General features: G+C 40.0%; 2 protein-coding genes across 4 annotated transcripts in view; one reads left to right on the forward strand and one right to left on the reverse strand.

Moving 5' to 3' along the window:
* Positions 1-27811, forward strand: part of IRAK4 (interleukin 1 receptor associated kinase 4) — a 71868-nt gene that overhangs the window by 32660 nt on the left and 11397 nt on the right. Inside the window, exons 2-4 of one of the 2 annotated variants that reach the window (XM_075710621.1) lie at positions 25766-25935; positions 27048-27193; positions 27515-27712. In XM_075710621.1, coding sequence (XP_075566736.1) covers positions 25775-25935; positions 27048-27193; positions 27515-27712 — 505 coding nt within the window. In that variant the 5' untranslated portion in view covers positions 25766-25774. Of the gene's footprint in view, positions 1-25765; positions 25936-27047; positions 27194-27514; positions 27713-27811 lie in introns of those variants that run through there. The other variant, XM_009487135.2, reaches the window with a different exon arrangement.
* Positions 13200-24692, reverse strand: PUS7L (pseudouridine synthase 7 like). Of its 2 annotated transcripts, XM_075726936.1 has the most exons (9): positions 24444-24692; positions 23792-24371; positions 22956-23115; positions 21132-21327; positions 19350-19448; positions 17716-17797; positions 15958-16235; positions 14165-14218; positions 13200-13523 (listed from the first exon to the last, which is right to left on the reverse strand). In XM_075726936.1, the coding sequence occupies exons 1-9, from the start codon at positions 24675-24677 to the stop codon at positions 13200-13202; spliced, it is 2007 nt and encodes a 668-aa protein (XP_075583051.1). In that variant the 5' UTR covers positions 24678-24692. The 2 variants fall into 2 exon arrangements, with proteins under 2 accessions (XP_075583051.1, XP_075583045.1); XM_075726930.1 differs by having other exon boundaries at positions 23792-24677.

The raw sequence follows: 27811 nt of genomic DNA on the forward strand, positions 1-27811 counted from the left end.
TGCTTCAGGGTCTGTTTTATTTGTTTAAGCTGTGTGACTATCAATGCCAGCATGTAACAATCTTGTACAGAAGAAGCTGCATCAGAAATGTTAAGGTCAAGCATGCAGAGTTAGAAAATGCCACTAAATGCCACCATGACAATGTGTTGGGAAATAACTTCAATAATATTGTTATATCCTGTGTTTCCATGGGTCTGCAGTCTCACCCGAGGGATAGAATAGCCATAAACACCGGACAGGCAGCTATGGAAAGTGTCCTTTGAGATTCGGCGTTCAGTGCACAGCTCTAGGCTCCATACAAGAGTTCAAACCCTGCTCTGAAGAGATTTATTGATTTCCTCATGGGCATTTCATTATATTATAATACCATCCATGCCTCACCAACAATAAATAATTTTTCACAAAAACTTCAGAAAATGAAAGAATCGTTTATCTCCAGATGGGGGAGCAGAAATTAAAGGAAACATTCTCCATTGACTTTAGGTGTCAAATCTGATCCTTACAGTTGAATTTTCGCAAAAGGGAAAGCCAAGGTATCATTACTTTCAATTTCAGTTCATGGCTCAGCACTTTGCAGAGCAGATCCTATGGACTCAAAAAAAGCTTTCCTTAAAAGTGAGGACACATTTGTAAAAGGTCTGTGGGTAAATGCCTTAACAAATATTACACAGGAATTCTGTGCTGGAGGCAAGGACAGAATCTAGTCCCACAACACTCAGCTGCTGCAATTCCACATTTTACAATTCTGTATTCAACTGCCTGAAACAAAAGACCATTTTTCCTTTCTCTATAGACCCCTCCATCATAAGTAGAGATCACAAGACAAAGCCTCTTTCACTACACAATTCTTAGTCTTCCTCAGAACTCTATCCATCCTTCACATTTTCCTGTGGGAAAAATAATTAATAAAGGGCTGTGTAATAACAGAGACACAGAAGAAGATTGAATTGAGATTGCACAGGGAATCTCAGTTTCAGTATTTTTCTTCTTGCTACCACAATATGCTTTTAATGCACTTTCTAGGCAGTAATTTCCTAGGCTTTTAAGAAAAGCATGCACAAACCCCAAAAATTCTTTAATGTGGAATTGCAAGTTATGTCTACACATAACCTCCCTACATACACAGCAAGGTTAAGAGCAGGCTCAAGGCTGGGAAAGCCACGTCTGGTCTGCCCACATTATTGGCTGTGGACTCTGTTGTAGCTCATCGGAGAACATTAAAACTGCTTAGAAAAAGCCAGCCTCAGGGTATCTGCTAGTGGATGGGGCTGTAAGTGTGCTTGGCTCAGAATATTCCTGACCCTCATGAACAGGGTAAAAAAAAGCTTGGCTCCACTCTAAAACATCTAGAACATCCAAACCTTCTCCTTTGGGAAGCCTCTGCAGGCAGCTTTGTGTAAGGCTTCCAGGCAGACCCAATTTGCAGATGCAGGAACACCTCAGGAAAGTATTCACTATTTAGTCTTGAATCTCTCTCTACTTCTCCCAGCTTTTTGCCCTGGGAAGTTACCCTTTACCCTTTAAATTATATTGTATCTAAGGCCCCATAAAATAGTCTTTTGCACATTTCCTGCCAATCTCAATACTAAAATGTACCACAATAATCTAGTAAATTCTAGTAAACTCTATTTAATATATTGTGCATGCTAACTGATACAAAAGAAACATCTACGGAATGCAGTTGTATGATGTGCTAATTGTGAACCCCACGAAGCAGTATGTTCATTTCAGAGTCCATTAATACTGATTTGGTTTTATTTTTAACTCTATATATCTCTGTTTTTAAGTAAGTAATTAAGCCATAAAAAGGAAAAAAAAACCTGTGGTAAATTGTGCCCACATTCGGATTGCTATTAGCCACTGTCATGCAAATTGTTATACTTCAGTAGAAGAATAACCTGTACGTAGCTGAGATAAGCAGCTCCACATGAACGTGGGGATCCAATGCAGAGATCTCGCCATGAAGAGTCAGCAAAGAGCCCTGGAAAAGCCATTCTGCCTCAGGTGTTCTGGGGAACCAGAAGTAGGGCAAAGAGAGTCTCTGAAGTGTGCACGTGCATGTGTCTCTATGTGCAGTCTCTGCTGGAATCTGATTCGTATGCATTGTATCAATCTGATGTTCTAGAAATAAGGAATGAATATCGAATTATTTTATAGCAAGCATGTGTCAATGTGTTTATTAAAACACAGAACACAAGGAAGGTGACACACCACCATTTTCACAGTTTCACCTCCATATGCATATCTCCGGGAAGTTTGACTGAACACCTTGTTTCAGTGCACTTCATGCCTACGTGGGTCTGTCTTGCAACCTTTGTGGTTAGACTCCATGGCATGTAAAATCAAATGCCCTTCCCACACACATACTTTTGGTGAATTTGTCTGTCTGGCTCTGATTTTACCTCAGCATTCCTACACAGCCACATGATGGTCTTTCATCAAGAACCTCAGCACAATATGCTGTTTTATTCTTTACTCGCTCTTTAAAAATATGACAGTCTGGAAATTTCCTGTTTAATGCCTAAAAGCAGTTTAAATCCTAGAATCAAATTTCTTGTGATGTTTTTACCTCAGATGGACAATTACGCTGATAATAAACTGAATTATGAATTGTTTCACCTGCACAATTTGTCTGTCTGAAAACAGGAATGCTAGAAGACACAGAAAATTGCTCATATATTACAATGGAGAACATAAAAGGGGCTAGTAAATACCAGTGTTTCAGAAGACAGCTGAAGTTCTGACAGTAGAAATGCTAATCGGTTCTTTTCATGTATCCTTTCTCAGCATTATAACATTGGAAGAAAATGATGTTAAAAAGTAAAGATTGCATGTGACAAAAGAAAGTTCTTTGATACAATATTTTTACAATTCTTTCCTGATGTTAGCTTAAGAGACCACAGCATAAAACATAGTTGTCCCACACAGTAAGAGATTTACCTTCCACATCTGCGTTGCTTTAATATATGGGGCAGGAGGGAGAATTTTTCAAGGATGAAAAGTTTTCACATTCACCTGATTCTCATTTTTCAATTCATTAGAATATTTTATATTCTGAACAGAGTGCCACTTTTTACTGCATTTTAGGAATAGCACTTCATCTGTTTGCTCAACTAAGCTTTAAAAGCACTAAAGACAGACCTGTCCTTTGAAGATGACAAATCACTTCACAGTTCCTGAACAGAATCAGCATCAAAAAGGTCCTCAGAGAAAAAGTATCAGCTGTAGACCAGCTGCTTTGCCAAAGCCAATACACCAGCCTTCTTCAAGCTTATTTTTCTTATATTTGTTAAGGTCTTTGTTGTGTAAATTCAAGTAGGACAAGCTCTGGGTGCTGCTGCGTCTCCCCTTGCTCTGACACCCTCGAGCCTGTACTGGAGAGCTCTCAAGGGCTGAAGGGCTGAGCTCAGTAAGAAAATGAGGCAGTGACTTTCTGAACCTATGCCCCTACTGTGAAACTGAACCTCTGTCCTGCAGTTTTACTTTACACAGCCCTTTCCATACCAGCGAGACGGGAAAGGGATACCAGCACAGCTACGCAAAGCTGCATGGCAGTCCTAGGGCAGGAGTAGGCAGGGATGGACGTTGAAGGAGCACGGCAGGTTCTCAGACTGGAATGGTTAACATTAAAAGGTCACATTTTTAGCTTAGTAGGGCACGAGTTATTTGCTGCTCCTATGATGAAGACACTTCTCAGCATTTAAGAGAGAGGAAAGGCTTTAAATGGAAGGTGAAATGAAGAAGTCAGGGTTAACTAAAACAGTAAAATACCACAAAAATGCACGATGTAGGGAGGACAGAAGGGGGAAGGTTGTGATATAATGTTTTTCTCCTATTTACTGATTAAAAAGTACTAAAAAGCAGCTATAAATTAACAGCAGGACACAACCTTTGGCTTCTTTTGAAAACAAGCAGCACAAAATAAAACCATAGAGTCCATTTTAAGCTGGGAATCCTATAATCACACTGGGGCTGCATTTGCAGTGAGATAGACCAAAATCAAACTTTTCCTCCATTAGATGGTCTTTTATTTTAAACTGCCCTTTAATCAGCGTGTTCCTTGACAGCCCACACCCCACTGTACTATATATTCCCTGCAGTATCTCAACTGGCTCCTGTCAGTCAAGCTGACAAGGATCTGACCCCAGGTCCCGATTGCAGCCAGTCGCTCCTGTGCCCACAAGAGCGCACTTCCAGACTCGCACAGTCACTCACCCTTCTGTGCCACAGCTGCAAAGCTATTTCTTATCTCGTCTGTTTTGGAATAGGGGTAAATGCCTGCATAAATTGCAAGGCAGCATCAGATCAAACCCGTAAGTATATTTTTCTAAGTACTGTTGATTTTATTACTCCACTCTACCCCAGCTTTTAACAGAACTGCTATTTCAGAAACTGGTTTCCTTCTTTCAAGCAAAGGCAATAGTGGGTCAGTGCAAATCACACTGTGAACTGACGTATGCGTACAGAGAAATAGTGAGTTAAATGGGGCTATGCCAATTTACACAAGCACATCTAATTGTTTATCTCTTACTGTCTGACTTTCTCTTCCCATATTATTCACTTCTGATACTATTCTTTTACAAGCACTGCTTCCTTCTCAGACCATCTCCCTCTCCATTCCTGCCTTTCTCAACACTACTCCACAGAGTATCAATCTTATCAATAGCCCCTTTCGATATAGCAGTCATCCCAGCCTCCAAAATCACCTCTTCTTCACACTTCTCTTAGACCAGTTGTTGAAAGCATCCACCCCAAAAGTTTCTTTTTCATCTAGAAAATGATCTTATGCTGTTTTACACACCCTGAGATGCACTGCCCCAGCTTGGCTGTGAGAGGCTGTCTGAATGAAAGAGAGGTGGAGGACTCTCAGTCTTTAAGAGGGCTTTTTAATTTGATGGAGTATATTTGTTTTTTCCCCTTGGGAAAAACAAATAGATGAGAGTTCATTTACAGCAACATTATAACATATATCATACGCTATTCTGGGAGAATAAGTAACTGGTGGGCTGCTTGAGGCATTGCGAAAATGCCCGAGTGTGTGTTTATGTGAAAATGTTGTGAAACAGAAAACGACTTTTTGCCTTGGACACGCTGGTAGGAGATAAGCACTATCTGTATCAGGCGTCTAGCCAAGAATTAGTGCTTACAGCCGGTGTGAGATTGTGAACTCTGCCCAGTAGTTTTCCAGGATTTTTCTGAGTAACACAGTTCAATAATTTGTCAACCATTTAGCTAACAAGCACTATTTGCAAGGTGTAAAAGAAAGTGGCTTTACAAAGGAAATGTTGGGATTAATTATACGGTCTGGTTGCAGAGCGTATCATATAAATGATGCATGCTGCAATCAGAGTTTTATGAGGGAGAAAATTTTTTTGAGTGAGAGGTTCTGACAGGCAGCCACGCCATGGCCAGAGCCCGTTCCACGACCCCAGCCAGGAGCAGGGCAGCCAGGGGCACTGGGGCAGCCCCAGTCCCAGGCATTGGGCGCTTCCCTGGGGATGGCTGTGGGCAGGGTCGGGGGAGTCCCAGTGCGGGGAGGGTCAGGGCCACTCAGAGCTGTGGGTGCCCCCAGGGCCCAGAGAGATTCAGCTCTTATTCCTAGCAGAAGGGCTCCATGCCTCCTTCCTGAAACTTCTTTCCCACAGGAAAAATACCATACCTTTTTAGCTGCCTTTGTGGGATGGTTGTCAGCTGAGATAGAGTCAATTTTCTTCCTAGTAGCAGGCATAGTGCTGTGTTTTGGATTTAGTGTGAGAAGAATGTTGATAACACACTGATGGTTTAGTTGTTGCTAAGTACTGCTTACACTAGTCAAGGACTTTTTCAGCTTCCCATGCTCTGCCAGGTGCACAAGAAGCTGGGAGGGGGCACAGCCAGGACAGCTGACCCAAACTGACCAAAGGGCTATTCCATACCATATGACGTCATGCTCAGTATAGAAAATGGGGGGGAGTTGGCTTGGGGGGCAGTGATCGCTGCTTGGGGACTGGCTGGGCATCAGTCAGCGAGCAGTTGCATCACTTGTTTTTCCTGGGTTTTGTTTCTCTCCTTGTTGTTCTCCTTTTCATTACAATTAACTTATTATTATTAAATTATTAAACCATTCTTATCTCAACCCATGAGTTTTCTTACTTTTGCTCTTCTGCCTCTCCCCCATTCCACTGCGGGGGGAGGGTGAGCGAGCGGCTGTGCGGTGCTTGGTTGCTGATGGGCTAAACCACAGCAGCTATGTATCCCAGGGAAGATGCTAGATGACTTGACCAGAAATGCCTGGCTTTGCACAGCATCTGATGCATCCACTGGCAGGTTAGGCTGGAGGCAGGTATCACCTTCCCCAGTCATTTTAACCTGTGTGGAGAAAGGAAGGGGGGTGTGTGCATTGTTCTAGGGGGCAATTCCATGTGTTTTGGCATGTTGTATCAGACCTTTAGGTATAAACTTAGGATTAAAAAAAATGCATCCTTAACTGATATAATTAAGCCCAAACTTATAGCCCAAACTTTGAAAAGTGACATGTTGATTTAGGTACTTAACTTGATTTTCTATGAGATGTTGCCTCTAGGACTTGGGTTCTCAGCAGTGGTTAGGTATTAATGACATTCCCAAATGTCCTACTTAGCATGTGCAAATCCTCAAGGAGTCTGAATTCCTTCACCAGCTCATTTCTGCTGCTGGGCACATAGGAACAGAACTAAATATTTCCTTGTTTTCCCATCCCAAACCTCTGATGCTCAGAAGCAAGATTCTCATTAGGGACAATCTTTCCCATATCTCACCGCTAGGACCTGAAACACTGAGCATGGGCATGCAGCTCTGTCAGTCTCTTGTGGCAGAATAATCTGGTGACTACAGCACACAGATTTAAAGTCTTTTCCACCTGAAGTAGAACTTGACCTTTTGTCTCCCATATTCAAATTTCAAGGAAGACTTTCTCTTACTTTCAGCTGAAAATGTCATACTTTGACACTACCTTCATTACCAGTTACTTTTACAGGCAATAACTGTGGTTAACAGGCTATGATGAAATATGGATTCAAATTTCTGCTTTGAACTGAGCAGAGCACTGATCAAAGCCATGATCTTTCAAAACCCATGAGCATTTTAACGAGGCTAAAAAATACTCTAAGCTGGCCTGCCTTCTTCAGTGTATTTCTCATACCTTCAACTCAACTTCAGATTACTGATAACAACAGTATGCATTTTCTGCAGTTATTCTATGATATAGTAGATATCTAAGCTATTTAATTTTATAACTGTAAAGTATATACTGTGTAAAGGGGATGAAAAAATGAGAGAAGGTGCAAGTCTATTAGCCAGAGAACTGTAATGGGCAAATCTGGTACAGGATAGTAGTGGACACTTCAAGAATTATGATCTACTGGGGAAGAGCTGATGTGGCTTCTGTGAAGCATTGCCTTACAGCCTCCTTGGAGTTCTGTGGAGAGGTTAAGAGCTGCATGGAAATGCCTGCTGCAGTGGAGATGGTGCACTTGAGCTCCCAGAAGGCACTTGACAAAGTCCGTCACCAAGCACCTTTAAGCAGTCACTGCATAAGCTGGAGGGCCCTGGAATGTAGTTCAGTGTGTGCATTAAGGGGTGAAGCACAGAGGTGACTGAGACTGATGATGATACTGAGTTACTCAGGGTAACAAAGATAAGGGTAGAGTGTGAAGAACTGCAGATAATCCTTATGATGCTAATGACAGGGGAATACAAGGGCAGATGAAATTTGGAGTGTAGACACATGCAAAGTGACTCACAGACAAAACAAATCCCAACTTCCCGCATAAAATAATGAGCTTTCACCTGACTCCAGGTGGAATCTTAGGGTTACCAAACCTAGTTCCAAGAGTATGTTGCTTCAATGCTTGGGGAAAAAGGGTGTGTCAAAAAGGAAATCACCTACTAGGAGAAGTATGGGACAAAACAAACATCACTATGTCAGTGGAGAAATCCATGGTATAAATATGAAACTCTGTGCAGTTCTAGATCCCTCATCTCCAAAAGGATATATAAAAAAACAGCAAAAGCTCACAGAAGGACAACAAGTATGATAAGTATGGAATAGCTTCCATAGGAGCAGAAACTGCACAGCTCCTTGGTTGTGGTAAGCAACTGATTTCAGGGATACATATGGGAAGCATACAAATGGCTGGGTACCAAGAGGATGGATAGGGATGAAATCTTTACTGTCCCTTGTATTAAAAGGATCATCAAATGAAGTCAGAAGGAGGCAGTTTAAAAAAAAAGAAACACACCCAAAAGGTGGATCTTCATACAACAGGTAGCAAACATGAAACTCTGGGAAGAGGTTGAACATATTCAAGGGAAGATGAGAAATACTTGGGAAAGAAATCCATTGAGAGTTATTAAATAGCAAACCACTCAGGCTCGGGAAATCGCCTAAACTGAAAATAGTTGGAGGGTAAATATCGTATATGCTTCCCTTGCTTTACTCTTTCCTACATGTCCACTTTTAGGAACTGTTGCAGGCAAGATAAGGTACAAGACTGAGCCTTGATGCAAATCATTGCAGTTGTAGAGCGCTAAATCCAAATCCAGTTTAATTCTATATGTTTGTTTCTATATAATATCAATACAAAAATCACTAAATGGTTCCTGTTGTGCTTTCACAAGTGAATGGTTTGGCCATATATTATTCCAGTTCTTTTTATGCAGAGTTCTGAAATTTGGCTTATGAGCTCAACACAGATATTAATGATTTTAGTAGAGATGTGAAGGTAAAAAGACAAAGTGTCTTTTGCTGGGGTTGGGAGAGGGTGTCCTGGGTTTTTAAGTGCAGGAACATTCTGAAAGACGGATAGAATAAATTTTTTAAATCAGTCATTTCTAAAGCTAATTAAAAACCTTACTGTTCTAAGCAGGTAGGAGCACTTGTGTATAAGCTGAAAACACATTTAAACTGCTGTAATGTAAGATTCTGGCTTCTGCTGAGCAGAATGAAGTAACTTCAGATTGTGTAAATGTTTGACTTCATTGATTCTGCCTTCCTTGCAAACGCAACGTTCTCAACGTCTACATGAGCAAGCTTTTTGGTGTGACAGAAACAGATAAATATGCTGGAGCATTGAAGCCCCTGTACTTACACACCATGCAGGTCAGTGGTTTTACTTTGGGCTACATGTTTTCTAGGCTCCACAACAGAACACACCCATCTATAGGGTTTGAAGCTGTCCAAATGACCAACCTCTCATTTGGATTCTTGTTCCTCCATTTGGATTCTTGTTCCTCCATTTGGACGCAGAGTGTGCTTGGCATGCAGCTGGACCTCACTTTGTTGTTTCATTTCCTCTAAAAGGAATCTAGATATGAACTGCAAGGGCTGCAAGGCATGACTGCGGACTGAAAGAAAGGAAAGTGTTAATAGTTTCTCAGCTTGTTCTCTTGAGCTTTTATTATGGGCAGAAGTTCTGCAAGAGAAAGGAAAAGAGGTCTGTGCTCATCAGCTGGGTGTAAGAGGTCGAATCACCAGCTGACAGGCACTGACACTAAGAGAGGAGTTAATGGAGATTTAATGAGTGAGCTGGGCCCATAATCACACATCTACCTGGCTTCTGAACTGCCTTTATGATAGGAATGTAATTTTAAGCCATCTCATTCTGAAAGATCTGAAAATTTGTACATTCTCATTGAGGATAATACTAGTTGTCAAATTTGTAATGAATAAAAAGTAACAGGATTTCACAGATTAAGAACATTTGCATTTTTCCCATTCAAATGCCAAATTATCTATCATCTGTGCTGAAAAAATCAACTGGCCATTGAACTTAAAACCCCTTTTGTTAGAATCAGAGACCTGTCTTCATTAGTATTAGCAAAGTGCTTTAAGGATTATCAGAAAAGGATGGTAGCAATAGAAGTACTTAGTAAGATAAGACATGACTAACACATCAATCTTTTCCTTAAACTCAGATCCCTGCACCATGATTATCTTCTTTTCTAAATGCAGGGGCACAGATGTTTTGTTTATGTAGATTATACTTAGGGAGCTGAGTATTGCACTTACACAAAACTCTCTGAATTCAACCGTTCATATACATAATCCTGCAAAATAGCTGCTAAGGTTAAAGGAATGAATTACAAATAATGCCCACTGAAATAAGGATGTTTACCATACAAACACTCTAATAACTAACCTGACTTTTCCCTAGTAGGACATTTCTACTATAGGAATTTAACCCATGGACACACATAATTAGCTCTTTCACCTTAAAGTTGCTGAAAGAATGATTTGCTTAAGAAGATTAGTCCTTTTAGTGTTCAATAGAAGTACTGACAAATGAGCCTCAAATGATTATAGGGGAACTCTTTTAACACCATCTTCTGATCTTTTATTTTAAAATACCATGCCTTTCAGTCAAAAACCTTCTAATCTGACCTTTTGTATTTTTCCAAATCAAGGCTCAACTTTTAATACTTTATGTATTCAAATCTTGTATGTGATGAGGTGGTTTTCAAGGCTGTTTTGAGCCACATCGAAGATGACCACAATAGTCTCTTTAAATGGAACTTCAGTGCTAATTTATTTCTTCTGGTCATTGTAACTGCATGCAGCTTCCTGTCTGCACTGGAGCACTTTACCGTGTCAGTGGTAACAGGACAACTCTTTCTGAGCTGTGCTGTACCAAAAAGACTTGAGTTAAAAATAGTTTTCCAAAGAGGTGATACTGAAAAGCAAAGACAGAAAAAAGCTGTCTCAGATGGGTCGTGGCAGGGAAATGGATTTTTCAATCAGTTTGGCTGTGTACCATAAACTCGAGGTGTACAGTAAGCAACAGAGCAAGCATTGTAAGTCACCTACAGTGGCTCTGCAGCTATTGTTTGCATGACAGTCTATTTTCCCATATAAAAGCTAAGGGTCAAATTTTGAATTACTTATACAGACTTACAGAGTAATCCTCTTATTTCAGGCAATGAGTTATCTGGATCCTTCCTTGCTACGCAGTTTTATACAAGCATTGAAATCATGTGAATTATATTTCTATATTTCTATTTTTCCTACTCCTATAATTCTAGGTCTATTTGGGAGATTTATCTTACTCAGCTGTTAGCAACAACTGAAAGACTGATGCCATAAACAGAATTCAATTTATATTATTAATTCTCTCTCAGTAAAAATGTGTAGTTTTCTATTTTAGTTTTAAGTCATACTGCCATCTACAGAGTGAATAAACACTTGCAATACTCTGCTTAGGATAACAGGGTAACCCAGGCTGTAAGAGGTCTCTGGTCCCTAATCCATCTGCCTCCACAAAACAGGGTTGCCTCTGAGCTCAGACCAGGTTGCTCAGAGCTTTATCCCGTGGGGTCTTGGAAACCTCCTCCGATGGAGGCTGCACAGCCTCTGGGCAGCCTGTTCCACTGCCTGACTGTCCTCACAGGGGAAAAATATTTCCTTTTAACCAATCTGAATCTCTTATTTCAATCTATGCCAATTGTCTCTTGTTCTCCTGCTGTGCACCACTATGAAGAGCCTGGCTCCATCTTCTTGCTAACCTCCCCATAGGTACTGGGGAGGTGCTGTTGGTCACCCCTGAAGCTGTCTTTTCTCCAGGTCGAAGAAGCCCAGTTCCTTCAGCCTCTCCTCAAATGGCAAGTGCTGCAGTCCGCAAATAGCCTGGAGGCCCTTTGCTGAACTTGCCCCAATGTTTTGAACTTTCTTTTGCTGGGGGTCAAACCTGGACGTAGAACGTGAATATGGTCTAACACATGCTGAAAAATGAGACATTAATCCCTTCCCTTGATCTACTGGCTGTCCCTGCTAACACACCCCAGGAGGCTGCTGGTCATCCTTGCTGCCAAGGCACATGTTCAGCTGCCCACTGGGCCCCCAGGGCCGTTCCCGCAGAGCTGCTCCCCAGCCTGGGCTGCTGCAGGGGCGCTTCCTTCCCCGGGGGTAGCACTTTGCGTTTGCCCTTGCTGAGCGTCATAAGGTTCCTGTTGGCCTGTTCCTCCAGCATGTCTAGGTTGCTCTGAATGGCAGCCTGATCCTCCAGAGCACCCGTTTGTTCCCTTAACTTGGTGTCATCTGCAAATTCGATGAGGGTGAACTCCATCCCCTCCTCCAGGTCACTGACAAAGACATTAAACAGGATGGGGCCCAGAAGAGACCCCTGTGGTACTCACTCCAGGTAGGGTATGACCCATTAACCACTACTCTCTGAGCTGCATCATCCAAGCACTTTTTTACCCATCTGGTTGTCCACCCATCCAGACCATAATGGCCTAACTTGGTTTCAAGAATACTGTGGGATGGTGTCAACAGCCTTGCTAAAGTCAAGGTAAACGACATTTTCTGCTCTCCCCTTTTCCACAGATCCACTCATTTTATCACAGTTAACTTTTTTTTTTTAATTAAGAAAAAAAATATAAAAGCTTTTTTCCCAGGGATGGTTCCATTAACATTTTTTTTTGCCACCATAAGGCTTTACAGTAACAGGAATAAAGTCTGCATCCTGTTAATATAACAGGGTTTTGGTTTTATTATAAATGGTTTTGCAGTATGTTAATTACTCACCTTGTCTTGATGAGCTTACTTGAATAGGCACTAACTAACAGCTATGCACTACTTAATCCTGGAATCCTTAGCATTAACTTAAGTTGGGTCATTCATCATATGTCTGACAAAGTATCAGATGACTTGTCACTGTTGACTCAGGACTTTTACCTTTTAACACTTGGTGCCTGAACACAATGAAAACACAATATATTTACTGAACCTCAGTATAGCAACTTTTCAGTCAGGTACCTGTAGGCTGCAAACTTGTAACATTATTGCTTGAACAACATTTAGTATAAACCATTTTTTAAAAGAATGATTATGAAATAAAAGATACATTTGTTTGCTGCTAACATTTTTCCAGGATTTAACTTTGCAAGTCAGATGTCTATGCAAATATGAATTTTGCAGCCCATGGCTTCTTTAAGTTCTGTTAAACCTGCCTGGCATAACACATAGCTTTATTCCAATGCATCCAAGGATTTGCATTGAGGGTTTGGAATGTTTTTGGAACATTCCAAAGGGTTTTGGTGGGTTGTTTTCCTAATCAGTATGAATCTCAATCTATGAATTTTTCCTCTTTCTGGCTTGAACCAGTTATTCTCCCTTATTTTCTTGCCATTATACATAAAATATCAGCATTGTATAATATTTCTGCAGTCTTTCACTAACTGGAATCTTAAAAGTCACATTTCATTATTTCTCTCAGACAGGCTGTTGCATAACATGAAGGATCAAGGTCAAATGATATATGAAGAGAGACTTTTGATTCATTCAGATGGTTGTCTTCAATTTCAATTCCTTTTTCACTACCTTCCAAACAATATGACAGATTCTGAACTTTTTTCAAAATGGGTCTGTAGCATCCAGGTATATTCAGCTGTAATGGAGACACTCTGAATTTGCACATCTGCAGCTCATCCTTAGAAAGCCTTTCATGGTACCACTGCCCAACTTTATTACTGGGGTACTTGATACTATGTCCCACCATTGGAAGAACCACCTTCAAAGAAAAAATACAGAACAACAAACACATTTGAAATAAAGCCCACCAATTCCCCCTGAAATAAATGTGATTACAATTTTAAATGTGTCTAAATATTGTGTTTGGGGGCCTGAAAAAGTAAAACTGTGGCTTCTCTTGTGAAATAAAGCTGCGCAAGGCAGGTGTCTTGGATGCAATTAAAGCAGAAAAAAATAATCAATGTATCAGTATTCCTAAAACAATCTAGAAATATACTAACATGAATTTTCTTGCTTGTTGGGAAAGATACAGAAATAAAGACATTAGGTTGCCTATGTAATACTTCACAAATATGCACTCTGAACCTTCAAAAAATTAGAGCATCAGCTGCTCTTGAATGTTTTCCCAGTAGACTGAAAAAATTTTCAAAGTATTTACATTCAGCTTCAAGATAAATATTGCCATACTGCAAATGACACTGTACTTATTTCCATTACAAAGTAAATAGTCTTTCCTCCTGTTTGTTATGAGAGCGGAGATTAGTTCACATGTGTTTTCTTTCATGTGCATTCTAGCAAGGAAGAAGACTGCACCAGTTAACTTAATCACGTTATTTTTAAAAAAAAACATTTTAATCAAATAAGGAGAACAACAGTTCAGAATTTTTCATACAGACTTACTTGGTTTATAGAGTATTTGTTAGCTGACTCTTCTGGAGCAGTGACTACATGAACCTGACAAGACATTTAAGAAGTTAAGAGAAAAAACTTTTTAAAAAATAAAACATACACTTTATCTTAGGAATTATGCGTTGTACTACCAAACTCATAAAGGATTCTAAGGTTATTCGACTACTACAAGGACAATAACCTATTTCAGGTATGAAAAATAGTAGAGGTGCTTAATATAAAGTAATGTGTTTACTGGTAAATGGCATCGCATTAAATATTTACTGATGCTAGCTAGCACTAATTAGCAAACTATCACTACAAACTCATATTCTTTGAGTTTGAAGTTAACTGTGCCAATCCAATCTTGTGCTACATCAGCAAAAGAAAAAATAATAAGAAAAATGTTTAATATTAAATAGGAATATATCTGTATTAAACTCAATACTGAATTTGATATCTCTGCTTTTCATTTTATTAGATCTACTTGTTTTATTAACATTCACTCTCAAAAATATTGTTGAAGAAAAATCACAATGGAAACAGAAGCCACTTCACAGGGACTGGAGGTTATTCAGTAACCTTGCATGTGCTCTCGCTTTCAAATTTGTAAGAGGTTCACCCAAAAGAAATGAGATACGTTCTGCCTATGCACGCACCAGTAATAAACTGGTAAATAATCCAGTAAAACACTGCAAAATTCTGTGCTTTATCTGATGATTAGGAGAAAGACAGAATCATAGAATCATTTAGGTTGGAAAAGACCCTGAAGGTCATTGAATTCAACCATAAACCTAGCACTGCCAAGTCCATCACTAAACCATGTCCCTAAGCGCCACATCTACATGTCTTTTAAATACCTCCAGGGACAGCAACTCAACCACTTCCCTGGGCAGCCTGTTCCAGTGCTTGGCAACCCTTTCAGTGAAGAAATTTTTCCTTATACCTGATCTAACCCTCTCCTGGTGGAACTTGAGGCCATTTCCTCTTGTCCTATCGCTTGCTGCTTGGGAGAAGAGACCCAACTGCTTCCACAATAAGAAAAAGGTATGCTAACTCTGAAAGAAGAGATGGCTTCAGCATGGACTTCAGCATGCCAAGACCTGGGACCAGCATACACTCCACTGCTGGCTTCTGCTCATTGGCTCACCCCTGGCTCCGTGCACAGCGCCCAGGCTGTGCTGTGGGCGAGCAGAAGCACTCCCGTGCCCTTTACTACTTTGCCCAGAAGACTGCTGCATTTTTTGAACTGCTGCTAACAGTTGAGACCCACTGTCAATTGGTTTTAATTGCCCAAGTAAGTGAAATTGTGCTACACATGCTTTGACTGTAGCTGCAACAAGATTACCAGTTCAGTCTGAGGCCACCTTTCACCATGGGCTTACATTCATTAATATAGATAATGGAAAGATCTGATCTGGAGAGCAAGATTCAGATCTGCACTGACTGATAATATAGGCACACTCCGAGTCCACTCTGAAGGTTTTCCCCAGTCAGATCCTAAGACGACCATTACACACCATGCAGACTAAATTCTTACATATATCAATTCTGACATTCTGTTCCTTCTCACTTGAAAAAAATGAACAGTCAGAACAGATAAAAGCTGCTAATATACATCTAGCTTATACACCTATTTATGGTAAATCAAAAAAAGCTACATCACTTGTTTCACCTTTGTCATTAATATTAAATATTTTAATGAATGAACCAAAATAAAAGCATTAGAGTATGTCTGAGTATGTATTCAAGTGCATTAAGCTTTTTTTTTTTTTTTCCCCAAGAACTATTTTGTGAAGACTCACCTTGTCATTCAGGGAAACACTTTCATCATTTTCTTCTGAGAAGACAAGATCACCCTCAACAACTTTTGAACCATAGATCTTCAGTCTATATGATGCTGCTTCATTCCAAATTTTACTGCAGTAAGCATGGACATAGAATATGCGCATGGAATGAGGAATATTGAGCCATCCTTTGGTACAACCTTCATGATTTACACCATAGCGATTTAAAGCTCGTAACAGCATCTTCTCTCTCACTTTAAACTCTGGCAGCATCACGAGTGCACCCTTTGCATCTTCTGATATAAACAAAAATAACCATATAAGTAATCCCTGATTTTTCAAATATTACCTGTCAGAAAAAAATACACTTAAGATGATGAAATAATCAGGTAGGGAAAAATGGTGTCAGTCGAACCTCTTTATGCTGACTTTTAGGTTATTATTCCCTTTCCTTCAATGTGTCATGTTAGACAAATTTAATCTTAGCTGCCTATTAACACAGTCCCATGAATTCTATTCTATTTCATGCAGTATAAAATAAACTAGCTGTCATTCAGTTATTCAGCCTAGTTTGCTTTTTTTTTTTTTTAAGAAACTTACTTCATCACTCCAAAGTTTTTTTTAGATCAGGTAACTGAAAGCAAAAACCGAGCTATAAAAGAACATTAAACCTCTACATCATTTGAGAACATGTATTTCATAAGGGGTAAAAAATATGTCTTTATTTTAAAGGTACAGTTTCCATTGGCCACTGGGAAGTCTGAGCCTCAACCAAGATGGAAATATATTTAATCAGATTTGTACTACTTTATATAAATGTTGTATATTTAACTTTTTATGGTTTACATATCTTTTCATTACAAGTGACTATCTGACGAAGCCTTCTGCATAGCCTTTTACTTTTTGTTTTCAGGAAAAGGCAAGCAGCTGTTTTCAAAGTCCACATCAATGTCTTTCCATGCATCATACAGCAATGTACAGCACAGAACAATTCATCGTACCCTTTTTGTGAAATGAAACGTATCTGTGTCTCTTGAAGCTATATATCATAGTTGTTACGTCAATCTACAGTGATAAGCAGGCTAATAGATGTGCAATATTTGAAAAGAATGAATATTTTTGAAGTCGAAAGCAACTCCAAATTTTTAGTTTTGGAGAGAAAGTTAAGTTGAATGATAAAAACAATAAATACGACAAACAGAGCATTTTACTCAGCACACTTCTGCCTTTGACATATTTTGTTGATTTTAGTTCAAGACAGAAAGAAGGTAGATCACAGAAAAGCATGGAAGAGATATGTAATTAAAGAGCTGTAAAAGCAAAGCCCAAAGGTGCAAAAAACAAGAGCTAAGATTGTTATAGAAATCTCAGAAAATTAGATGCCCACACGTGGTAAGTGCTGAGTATGAGTTGGGTGTCTCATTCCTGTATACTTCCTTCATTAGGGACGAGAAGTTTATATTCCAAAAGCAGACAGATGGAAGGAGGCTAAAACTGCTTTGATAAACTTATCTTAGTCTTTTCCAGCATTATGCTATACAGCATTGATTTCTATACTGTCTTGCACCTGGAGTACATTAGTTTTCCACTATGTTGCACATTTAGGGCCTCATCCTCATCTAATTTTTAACTATGCAACTCTACTGAGTTCCACAGAATAAGCTATTAAGTAGTAGAAAGCAGCAGCAAAATAAAAGTATCTCTCTGTGCAGCAACACCTTATTCTCTCACAATACCGACCCTGAATAAATATATAGACAATTTAGCTGAACATACCAGTTTGAAGAAAGTATCTTTTTGCGTTGTTTACAGGGTCATCAGTATCTTCAGGTGTGAAGAATAACTTCACAGCTTTCACCTTTAAATAACAATATTATTAATTTACATTTTTTTGCATTTAAATATAACTATTTGTCAACTAAACAGACAATCATGCATCCAATTCTGTGTTAACATATTTTGCAACCTCTCAAAATTGTATCAGTTCTTTAAGGTCAATGTCAAATTCTCCCTTTCACAGAAGATGCCATGTACAGCAAACCAATGCGGTTGTGTTCCTTCTCAGATTAAAGGAAAGCATTAGTCACACAGAAGACACAAGACAGCTTTCAAAGCTCTGAGAAATCAGGCACTCTTCTCGAACATCCAGTTAGAACTCCTCCACTTGGTAATGCCATCATTCTATCCTGAAGAGGAAGGTTCCTTCTTTCTCTTTTTGCATGTTTCATGCAAAATTTAGACTGAACACTTTCCACAGTCTCACACAGAGGGACAACAATCTTTCTTTTTTTTATACTGATCTGTATTAGGTTAGATGACACTGCGACAGGGAAAATGCTACACTAGTCTCTGCTACTTGCAACATCAGTGGAGCCACACAATTTGCGAGCACTTATACCAACCTGTGACATCTAGTTCTTGTCCTCCTCTGTATTGGACTGTGCAAGCACATATTGGCACATTTTTAATATAAATAGTAGTTCCTACATGTTTTAAATTAAAAAGTACCTGCGTTAAGACTAGAGATTTAAATCATTACTCTTCAGGGACTGGCATCTAGTACCAACTGCTAGCATACCAGAATTCAAAATGTCAGATACATCACCACTAACTTTTATGGGCTACCCTCAAATCCTTGTTCTTCTTATATTTTGGAGGATAAGTTGTCCTGACTTTTCTCAGAATCAAAACAAGATTAGAAGAAAAGGATACTCAAGTATTCATTTGACTTTGTAGTGTCTGATTCTGTTTTAGACCTGTGCCAAGTAATATACCATATGCATTGAAAAGTATATGACTCTTATCTCATGAATTATTACTTAAGAAATAAGCTCTCCTTAGCTTACATGGGAGCAATTGCTCAAAACTAAGAGTTTGGGAAAGTAGCCAAGGAATAATGGAAAGCAGCAATCTCTTCTATATAGCAGATAAATTACTGTGGTATTGAAAAAGCAAATCCTTTCATATAATCCTATGTAATATCTTGTAACATTTTAAAGAAGTATACAGACCCCCAGCAGGATAAAGAGCCTACAAGTTTCAGAGGCAATCAGGACCATGAATAAACACTGTATAAAGATTGCTTCATTTTAGTGTTGAAACCTTGTATGGAATGCAGCCACTTTCCTGCCAAGTGGCATGATGACTATCACAATGACATATCAATCATAGACAGAAAAATCACTTCCTGAACTATTTAAAGCTGCACCTGCTGTTTAAAAAAGATTTTTTGTTTCAGTATGAAAATATTCATGCTTACGTTGTTGTCAAAACTGATCTGGCAGTTATGTCCAGCACACATATGGGTTTACCTCACAGATGAAATTGTTCACTGGGAAGGTCAACTCCAGCACTAGACATTGCAACATTAATGTGAAATTAACTTGACAGTAACTACAAAATGAAAATACCATTTTTTCATTCAGTAAAGCCAATCCTATTTGATCTGTCTGAACATTTTGTCCTTGTCCAAATCGCTGAGGTCCGTAGTAATTTACAAAACCTTTTGTCTGGAATGATAAATAATAAATATGTTAAAAGCAGGAAAGTACCAGGTACACTTAGTAAGACTAAGCATACAACACATATACATCTACGTTTACATCCAAAACACATATAAACTGTTTTTTAATCAGAAATAATACGTAACAAAATTGTAACTTATGTTTCATTACAATATGTTAGCACCTAATTTAGAAACATCTAAAAAGACAACTAAGTTCTATCATTGCCTTCAGTTTCATAAAAAATAGGTAAATGAAATAAAATTATTTCTATATAGTTAATTATTATAAATACAACTACAGGTCAAGTCAAAGTAATCAATTTTTTTATATGCACCAAATTATGAAATCTCTACTCAAGCAAACGTGGCATAGCACAGGTAATGAACAGTAACCACTGTTGGACATTTTTTCTTAAAAATACTAATCTTTTTTCATATGAGATCATTTGTATTATTATTACAATAGTAAAGACCAAGAGTGAGCATTTCTGCTAATTGGGATTTTAAGTCTCCTGCCGAGTTCTAGGTCACATGTGGGCAGTAAAATCACAGCCATGTGACCCAATGAGAACACCCTTGTCTAGAAAATAGTATGCATGGAACAGACAAGCAAAAAACATATGGTATTTGTTTTGGAAATGGTTATTCAGTTCAAATTACATAACCTTGCTTTGGACATCCTTAGGTCCCATATGCGATTTTGTTTTCACGGAAGATGAAAAATACATATTTTGGATTAACACACATGCTGGTTTTGTCATTCATCATCTGACCAGTAAGCTCAATCTAATAAAGCAAGACACACCATCATAGGAATTTGTGTTCATTTTCCAAACAGCAAAACAAAAAACCGGTCAGATGGAGCAGAAAGAGAGAGAAAAGCATTAAAGTACCAGTTGAATGCTTTTTTCAATAATAAAATTAATTTCCAAAATACACGTAATGTATTTTGCTTTTGGACACTGGGTAGTTTTCATTTAAGTCTTTATTCCTGGATTAATCTTCTTAAAGTAATTTGTATTATGGCTATTACTTAGAAAGATAGGGCAAAAAAATTACTGCTGTGCAAAACACCTGAAGTTTTTCTTTTCCATTATTTTCTTTTACTTTTCTCAGTGTTTTAAGAATGTCTGGTGATGGGGTTTTCTTCAGGGACTAAGGATAACAGAAATCAAAATCGACTGAACTTCAAGGGATCTTCTTCCTCTGCTACGGACATTTCACATATATTTACACCACGGAAGGATGCAGTTTTTCACCTGAGCCAACCATGCATGTTCCTTACATGACCAAAAAAGACAACCAGTTGAAACGTGTAACTGTATTTTTTCACGCTGTCAACTGCCATAGTGAAACACATCACTTTGGTTGGCCTTAGGTTTGTGCAACCATAGCTCATATAACCATACTCATTTGCTACCAAATTTCCCATCTGTCTTGCTCCACCCCACTGGGTCTGCAGTCTGTAACACAGAATGAACTCACTTATGGTCCCTCCTTGGAAAGCAGCTTTACTCCTGTGATTCCTTAAGTAATGCAGGGAAGACATAAAATAGCAAAAAGCATCAGATCTGGGAAACAGTGCCATTATTGTGCTATTACAAGCATTTTCTTTAAAAGCACTTTTTTTTTTAACAGTACAGAATTAAAACTCTGTTTACTATTGGCAACCATGAGGCTTTTTTACCTTGATGTTTTCCATCGCTTCAGATATTCTCTCTTTCAAATCTGCAGAAGAGTCATGACTGTGGTGTTTGAGATCTCTCACAACTATATCAAAGCGATTGCCCTTCAGCTGACCAAGTCTAAGGTGCTGGCATGCTGAATGTATGTTGTGTATCCTCATGCCCTTTTTTTCCATTTTGCTTCCAATTTCTTTCAACCTGCATAAATAATTGGGAGAGATTATGAACCATCCTCTACTAAAGCTATCCAACTTCTAATAAATGTCATCTTCACCTTTGCACTAGAATTAGAAACACTTAAAAAAAATAAAGACGGATTTAAACCAGATTATTATGAGAAAACCAAATCAAATGCCAAGATAGAAGTCTTAAAATTCACTTATAGTCCAGAAATACTTTCTAAACATTTGCTTCATTTGCACTTATATCTGTATCTCAACAGATACTGGAATGAAGCGATTCATTGAACTTTCTCAAGGCAACTGAAGTGAATTTTGCATTTTTTATTGAAAAACATTTACTCTTCAGTCCTAAAAATCTGTTTTTCATTTAAAAAAAAAAAAAAGAAATCAAAAAAGTAATGTTCTCTAGCAGACTCCAAAACACAATTGCTCTTTCTTGGTCAGCCTTAACAAAAACAAACTCACTGCACTGATTCTCTGGGTGTGCTTGCACATGCTTGTAATTGGAAACACAGCCAACAGTTCAAGTATTTGCCCTTTAAAGTATCCACTCAATCTCTTTGTTCTTATATGTAAGTAATAGTCATTCAAATTAAAGGAAACTTTCAGAATAAGAGCTTACATTCTAATCAATATTTTAATAACTATAAATTATATATTTAAAAAAATTATTTGTTTTCCCTGTTATGTTAATGGCTCGGAAGCATTTAACCATTTTGCATAATCATTTAAACATTAATGCAAAGTTTTGCTAATTAGCTCTTGAACAACTGGCCTTACAGCCCAGTCTGCAGTGGAATTTTACTATTGATACATATTTTTGTTAGCAATAAATCCTAAAAACGTAAATTCTACTTTCCTTTACTTGCAAAGTGTACTTTGCTGCTAAGACCAAAAAACACTAGAAAGTTAAAGCTGAGGAAGAAACAAGTTATGGTTTTGACTCTGGCATTTTTACTGTTGCTATGACAGAATTTAATATATATTTTTTACCCACTGAGCCGGCTACAGAGAGTAACAAAAATGAGGAATGGAAAGGCACGTCTTGTATTATTGACACGTTATTCAGAATGTATTTTCTGCCCTCAGGTTTGGTGGTATCTGCTTTACTTAGCCTCGTGTTTCTAAACTGGACAATACAATAGAAGTTGATACTAAACACTCAAAGACAGCGTCTGTCCAAAGTCTATTTGTAATGATTTACTTTAGTTTTGTAGCCGCATAAAGCTTTTAAGTTGTTGTCTGTGGACAAGACAATGCTTTGATAGTATGTGGAAACCTGCTGCATCATGTAGTATTAAGCTGCTGCTTCTCGGTTCCAGCTAGTGGATGGTATTTAAGAAATTGTAAAGTGGATCCCATGAGCAAGAATTGGAAGGATACTGTCCCAGAAGATATAGTATATTCATGTTATGAAAAATACAGAGAAAGGCGAGACTTTTCTTTAAATTCCAACACCGGGGGACTTCAGCCCTAAACTGTGTATTTCCTAAAGCTACAAAATATTACAGCCATTTCCACCATGCTCTAACACAGCAGAAGGGAAGACACATCAATAAGAACATTTCAGAAGATCGTACCATGTTGATACTTATTAACATATACAAGTATGTGCTAAACTGAATGCACCAAGATTGTTAGTACCTCTCAGGAGTCACCTTCCTCACAACCATAGGTTGGTACGTAATAGCCTTCTTATCTTTGATGCCAGTATAACTGAAGTCTGAAGGAAGAACGCCCAGTTCAGCAGCCAAGAGGCCAATTGCTTCTAGTGTTTCTAGATTTTCTTTCTGAAGGGTGAAAGCTGAAACAATCATCTCAGAATTATTAGGAATTTGCACTTCTAAATCATACGGGTGTTCTGCCATGACAGATGGGCAGGTTCTTCCCTTCAAACTATAATAGCATGGGAACTGCAAAGAAACAGTCCTCCCACCCCACAAAACTGAAGGAAATGGGACTTTTTCAGTATTGAAAAATAGAGACACAGTAAACAAAACTCTTGGAACAACCAGAAACCCCTGCTGTCTTTAAAAACAGTACCTGATAAAATGCAACACAATTCAATGGACACATATTGACTTATTGCTAGAAACACTCTCTATATCACAAACCAAGTGCTTTATGGAATGAGATCATAAATCAAATTTGACGTTACTAACTTGTCCATCATCTAGATGCATCTTCTAAAATCCCCCAATTACTTTCAAGGGAGAGCTAGCACACACGGAGTAACGCAGTTAGTGCTACACCCAAAAGAACTGTAACCATTATCACTGAACAGTTTATGTAAAATCACTGCAGTAACTTGATTCATCCATCTCATTCTCCAGTGATGTAAGTACACTGCATTCATGATTTATTTCAGCATAAACAATGGGTCAACCAGGCCTGTATATCATATAACAATGATTCCGAGTCTCAGTCTTACTAAAGAGCACCATAATACCTGACACCTTCACTACAAATGTAATATTTACCTGTATAAAGATCTTGTTTTCCCTGGAAACCACCAGCAGACCTTTTTCTGGACCCACTTCTTTCTCGAAATCGTACCATTATTGACATATTTGGCTGATCATTGACATCTGTCACAGTGAAAGCCTTTGTTTCTAAAAGTTTTCCAAATTTTCTATTGATAAAGTGGTGAACTACTTTTCTGTGCTCTTTGTTTCCATCAGGCTCAAAAGAAAATGTAGAATTTTCTAGCTTTGCATCTAAAAATTTAAAGAAATCACTTGTTTCCTTTTCAGTCACTAACTGACAAAGCTCTCTGTAATCAGCATTTCCTTTTACAATCATTTCATTGTCTTTTGTAACAGTGACTAGAAAGGGGAATTTCTGCCTAATGGCACTGTGTAAATCAGCTCGATTTTTCTTGTCCAGTATCGGTCCCAGCAAGAACTCCCCAGTGCCAGCATCGGCGTTACATTTCACGTCCCACGCCTCCTTCAGATCACAAGCAAATTTACTGAGCAGTTCACTCATGGGTTTGCCTAGTAAGGAATCCAATGTACTGGCTTCCTCGAGGCCAGATACCACTTTGGGTTCACCCTCACGCTGGTTTTTGTCAGGGGATGCAGAAGGGTCGCCTCCTGGCCAGCCTGGGTCACACTCCGAAGGACGGGGCGCACCACCACGGCAGCCCTCGGCACGCAGCTCCTTTCTCAGCTTTTTGGGGTGCTGCAGGCACGGGCTACTTTCTTCTAGCGGCGCTTCACCAGTTTTCTGAAGCGATTCAGCGCGGGTATCCCTAAGTAAGTGTTCGGGCATCTCGATTTCTGTCACTACGAAGTCACTCGGTGAGTTTTTGATGGTACCACAGAAGCCGCTGTGATCAGTCACGTAGCTGAAGGAACGAAGCATGGCTCCCCTGCCGTCCCCTGCTCCCGGCCAGAAACCACTTACACCTGCAAGCGGAGAAAATCAAAGAAGGGGGGCGAGGGGAGAAAAAATACCCACTACTAAAGAAAAGGGTGCTGAAGAGCGGGCGGGCAGGGAGGAAGGGCCGCCGGCTCCACTCCGGTCCCCACCGGCCGTTACAGGCCGGTTCAACGGCACGGCCACGCGGGGCGGGACCCGCGCGCGCCCCCAGCCCCTGCGAGCCGCCGCCAGGCGCGCCGCTAGGGCCGCCAGGGGGCGCCACGACCCACCCACCCCGCCGGCCGTGCCCCGGGGGGGAAGGGGCCCGCGGACGGTACCAACGCCCTCAGCCCCGCGGGGAAAGGCAGCTCGCCCCCCCTCCCCCGGCCAGCAGTGGGGCGCGCCGGAGGGGGCGGGGCATCTCCCGGGCAGCCTATGGGAAGGCCGCGTGGGCGGCGAGCGCTTCCGCGTTCGCCTCGCCGCGCCGGCGTCTGCGTTCCGGTGACGCTGACGTCGTCGGAGGTGGAATGACTCCCTCTTAAAGGGGAAGTTTAGCTTGGAGAAGAGGAGGCTGAGGGGAGACCTTATCGCTCTCTACAGCTACCTGAAAGGAGGTTGTAGTGAGGTGGGTGTTGGTCTCTTCTCCCAAGTAGTTAGCGATAGGATGAGAGGACATGGCCTCAAGTTGTGCCGGGGGAGGTTTAGGCTGGATATTAGGAAAAATTTCTTCACGGAAAGGGTGGTCAAGCATTGGAACAGGCTGCCCAGAGAGGTGGTGGAGTCACCATCCCTGGAGGTGTTAAAAAAACGGGTAGATGTGGCACTTCTACATGTAGATGGGGGGGGGGGGGGCGGGGGGGGGGAGGCGCTCGCCTGCCGGGGGCGGCGGGAGCTGCGGGGCGGGGGCGGCCCCGGGCGGGGCGGGGCTCGCTGGGCGGCCGGGAAGCGGCTGGCGGAGCCGTGAGGAGGCGGACGGCGGCGGCTGCTGTCGGGCAGGGCGCGAAGCCGCTGCGATGTCGGGCCTGACGCGGTAGCGGCTTGCCGCAACCCCGGCGAAGCCCTGCGGTAACGGCGCCCGTTGTGTTCCGTAGGAGCCGACGATGAGCAAGCCCGTGACGACTTCGACGTACGTCCGCTGCATTAGCTACGGGCTCATGAGGCAGCTGGCGGATTTCATCGATCCGCAAGAAGGGTGGAAGAAATTAGCAGTTGATATAACCAATCCCTCCGGTGAAAGCAGATACAACCAAATGCATATAAGGTCCTATATAGAAGTCTTGTAACGTAATCTTGTCGATTAACTGGCTAACATAAATACCGTTGTCCATCCTGTACCGTTGTCCATCCCATCCCGTTGTCCATCCCAAACCATTGCCCATCCCATTACTGTAACTTGGTGCAGTTTGTGTGCCGACAGTGCATTTAAGACCTCATCTTACAATACCATTTCCTCAGGGAACTCAAGGTAATTACTCTTAATTGTTCTGTAGTTCAGTTTCCAGACAAGCTACAGCCAAAGAGAATTGACTAAGGAAATTAGAATTAATTACAGCCACGGACATACGTATTTTTAGCGATACAGCATTGGCTGTGTAACTTTCTGCACCCTAGAGACTAGTAAACATTGACTTCATCGTGCATCTTCATACAACAAGATCACAAGAGACAACTGGACTGTAACTGCTAATTCACTGTTCCCAAGAAAATGTCCAACAGATATGGGGAGCCCGAGGCCTAAAACTAACAAGTTTAACTTAGAACTAGTGTCAACAGTATTTTACGAACACCTTTTTGCTTGAAAGGGCTTGTTGAATTCTTAAGCCATTTCAAAGGTTATGAGATTTTAAACACCTACATATCATCTTGGGTTTCCCATCTTTCTAGTGATGTTAGCATTAAATCTTCATTTGTCTTTCTATAGTAATAATAAATCGGTCAGAATAATGGATCTCAATCTCTGCTCAATGCCCATCTCAAAATATTCAAAATGAAGTGTGAATGCCAAATGGATGGAAAACACTTAAATTTTTTCCATGTGATCTGGCCCTGATTTGCCCTCTGTATCTCGCTGCCATTCTCTTCTCGGTTAGTCCCATGTGCTGATACATTTTGGGTCCTGGACAAAATGTTGAAGCCATGTATGCATATTTTTCCCTTAGTTTTTCTCATATTTTTCATATTTTTCCCCTGAGTTTAAATTTCTTTAATTTTTTTAGCTGCATTTTCAGAAGATTTGCAGCTAATTGTACAGTACAGTTCAGTACATTCAGAATTAAAAAAAAAAAAAAATTTGTCATTTACTTTTAATCTCTTTCCCTTCTTCATGGCTCTTGAGGTCACTTTTTAATGTTGGTCTTAAATTTATCTTTTAAGGAGATTTGAGGCATTTGTACAAATGGGAAAGAGCCCCACGTGTGAATTACTTTATGACTGGGGAACGACGAACTGTACAGTTGGTGATCTTGTGGATCTGCTGATTAGGAATCAATTCCTAGCACCAGCGAGCCTTCTGCTTCCAGGTAACTGTTACTCTTGCACATTTTGTGCTGTGTTTTCAGTTTTCTGAGTTGCTAAAGAGCTTCACAGTAACTTGAAAATCAGAAAGGATTAGGTCAAAATAACTAAAAGTGGATATATTTGCCATTTTCCATTATTTGTAATAACAGTTTAAGTAAGAGTTTCAAGTTTAAATACGAGTCCTGCAGCTTACACATGGTGGCAGAATATAACCTTCTCGTGATGCTTACGTGTTTCCTAATCTTAGTAAATACTGGCATCAATGTTACTTGTTTTTTCTGATTCCTAACATAGTTAACACTTTTTCTAAATTCCATTTTCAGAAGCTGTCAGGATGGCACAGGAAGTTACATTGCCTCTTTCTTCACAGGAAACCTTGCCTATACATGAGAAACATCTGCCTATACAGGAAAAAGAAGTGGCATCTGTAAAACCTGTTTTAGCTCAGAGTACTGAGAAGCAACATTCAGCTCCTCCCTACTTAAGTCAAGAAAATAGCAGCTCACGGTCTGATAACACAGGTAGGCACTTAGTTTGGTAGAATTAAGTACAATCTTTTTTGCTGATCTGTCCTTCACCCCATGTGAAATAAATCATAGCAATGCATTAGAGTAATGTCT

Source organism: Pelecanus crispus, chromosome 1, assembly GCF_030463565.1.
Source record: "Pelecanus crispus isolate bPelCri1 chromosome 1, bPelCri1.pri, whole genome shotgun sequence".
Classification (NCBI taxonomy): domain Eukaryota; kingdom Metazoa; phylum Chordata; class Aves; order Pelecaniformes; family Pelecanidae; genus Pelecanus; species Pelecanus crispus.